A 2,480-nucleotide genomic window follows, 5' to 3' on the forward strand; every position below is an offset into this window, starting at 1 on the left:
AACCATGCAACCCCAAAACACGAATACAATCCCACTATGACTATAAATAATCAGACAACAACATATAACAAAGATTATAGCCCCAATCTGACCGTAATCAATTATCGATAACATGTATAACAATTGACATAATTAGTCATACACCCACAACTTTAACATACATCCCCATATTATTCATACATTTCAATTCATTCTAACATCAATTCACCATTGAGTAAACACAACGATTCACAAAGTTATCCATACATCCAACAACACAATAACAAATACAACCCCACTCCAACTGTAAACAATCACACAACCACATAATAAAGACTACAACCTCACTCTTACTGTAGTTTATCATGCACTCAACATAATACGAGTAGTTCTCACTCTGAACCACTCACCTCATCAATCACTAAAAGCATGTACAATAATCACACAATTAAACATATGATACACAACATATATTCACATACTGAACATAAATTTATACGAAAGTTATCTCACAATGCACTAGCATGAGGTACCTCTACGCGTTAGCTTTCTAACACTTCAAATTGCATCTCAATCCGAGTCATGAACCTCAAGTTATAGCGAAAATGGTAAGTGAACCAATCTATTACACTCAGGGACTAAGCGATTACACTCAACTCACCGTTTCACTGATTTTTCACTTTAAAAATGGAATCAATCAATTACACTAGGTAACCAATCGATTGTTCCCTTCATTTTGGCCAAAATTCCAATTTTTAATGGAATCGATCGATTACACCTCCCCAATTGATTGGTCTATGTGACTTTTTTAGAAAACCATTTTTTCACAGTATCACTCGCATTCCTCATCTCATATCTCTTACATCTTAAACCAGTTCCAATTGCAACAATTAAAACATAACAAAATCACATTATAATAGGAAAAATTCATCAGGTAATCACTAATCAACACAATCCTATCAATTTCATCATGAGTTATTCAATCATATCAATACCCTAAAACACCCAAATTTATACCAATTTCATCATTTGATCAATTTACTCATGAACATAAAACATCATAGCATTAACAATATAATATCATAGTAATTAACAACCTCAAAACATAATTCACACACACACACACACACACACTATATATATATATATATATATATATATATATATATATATATATATATATATATATATATATATATATATATATATATATATATCAGATTATCATCAATAAAATAGAAAAAGGAAAACCCTAATAGAGGTTAAAGGAAACCTCTCTACCATTTCATGATTTAGGCGCCCTTAATTGAACAATCTACCCCCTTACCTTGTATTTCCAGCAAAATCAGCAAAGCAAGCTCCCAAGGATCCCTTCTCTCAAGCCATATCTCTCCCTTCCAATGTTCTTCTCTCAAAGACTCTTGTTTTCACTAACATATAGGAGAGGTTCTCTAAACCTAATTTCTCTAACTTTTAGAATATATACTACTCTAATAAATTCCTCTTAATTAACTTTTTGCCCACCTAACATTCCACTTCTGTCCACTTACCACTAAACTCTCTCAATTCACAAAACAGATCTAATTCTTCATGTTCTCTCCAATTTATAATTAATTAATTTCACTAACCCAATTAATTAACACAAATAAGCGGATAATTAAATTAGGGTGTTACAACTCTCCCCCACTTAATGAATTTTTATCCTCGGAAATCACATGACGAGAAAAGTTATGGATAAGACTCTCTCATCCTACTCTCGAGCTCCCACGTCGCATTGCCACCAGCAGGAGCTCCCCGCATGACTTTTACTAAAGCAATCTCCTTGACTCGCAAGTTCTTCACCTCACGATCATCAAATCTCAATGACAAAGTCTCAACTTTCAAGTTCACTCTAACTTGAACATCATCCAACTGGATCACACGAGACGGATACGGGATATACTTCCTCAGCTAAGACACATGGAATACATAATGAATATTTCAAAGGTATGGTGGAAATGCCACTAAATAGGCTACCTCTCCTACTCTATGAAGAATCAGAAATTGACCAATGAAACTTTGTGTAAGTTTCTTAGACTTCAACGTGCAGTCAACACCAGTTACCGGAGTAACTCTCAGAAACACATGATCTCCCTTCTGAAACTCAAGTGTTTTCCTCCCCTTGTCATGATAGCTCTTCTGACGACTTTGTGAAGCTTTCACCTTCTCTTGGATAATCTTGATCTTCTCAGTAGTTTTCTTAACTTTTTCAAGTCCAAGCACCATACTCTCACCAGAATCTTACTAACACAAAGGCGTCATACACCTACCCTATAACGCCTTGAATAATTCCATTCCAATGCTATAGTGGAAACTATTGTTGTAAGTGAACTCAACCAATGACAAGTAATTGTCCCAGTTACCTGCCTGCTCCAAAACACACGTTATCAACAAATCCTCCAAAGACTGAATAATCCTCTCTGTATGACCATTTATTTATAGATGATAAGAAGATTAGGTAC

General features: G+C 34.5%; 1 protein-coding gene across 1 annotated transcript; it reads right to left on the reverse strand.

Moving 5' to 3' along the window:
* Positions 1-1,707: 1,707 nt before the first annotated feature.
* On the reverse strand, positions 1,708-2,244 carry LOC127079734 (uncharacterized). Its single transcript, XM_051020109.1, has 2 exons — positions 1,996-2,244; positions 1,708-1,929 (listed from the first exon to the last, which is right to left on the reverse strand). The coding sequence occupies exons 1-2, from the start codon at positions 2,242-2,244 to the stop codon at positions 1,708-1,710; spliced, it is 471 nt and encodes a 156-aa protein (XP_050876066.1).
* Positions 2,245-2,480: the final 236 nt, after the last annotated feature.

The sequence above is a fragment of the Lathyrus oleraceus genome, chromosome 5 (genome assembly GCF_024323335.1).
Source record: "Lathyrus oleraceus cultivar Zhongwan6 chromosome 5, CAAS_Psat_ZW6_1.0, whole genome shotgun sequence".
Classification (NCBI taxonomy): domain Eukaryota; kingdom Viridiplantae; phylum Streptophyta; class Magnoliopsida; order Fabales; family Fabaceae; genus Lathyrus; species Lathyrus oleraceus.

Excerpts from the sequence above, each read along its gene's own strand:
- LOC127079734 (XM_051020109.1), bottom strand. The coding sequence starts at position 2,244 with ATGGTGCTTGGACTTGAAAAAGTTAAGAAAACTACTGAGAAGATCAAG. Across the intron at positions 1,930-1,995 it reads TTCTTCATAGAGTAGGAGAG|CTGAGGAAGTATATCCCGTA; the intron begins GTAGCCTATTTA and ends CATGTGTCTTAG.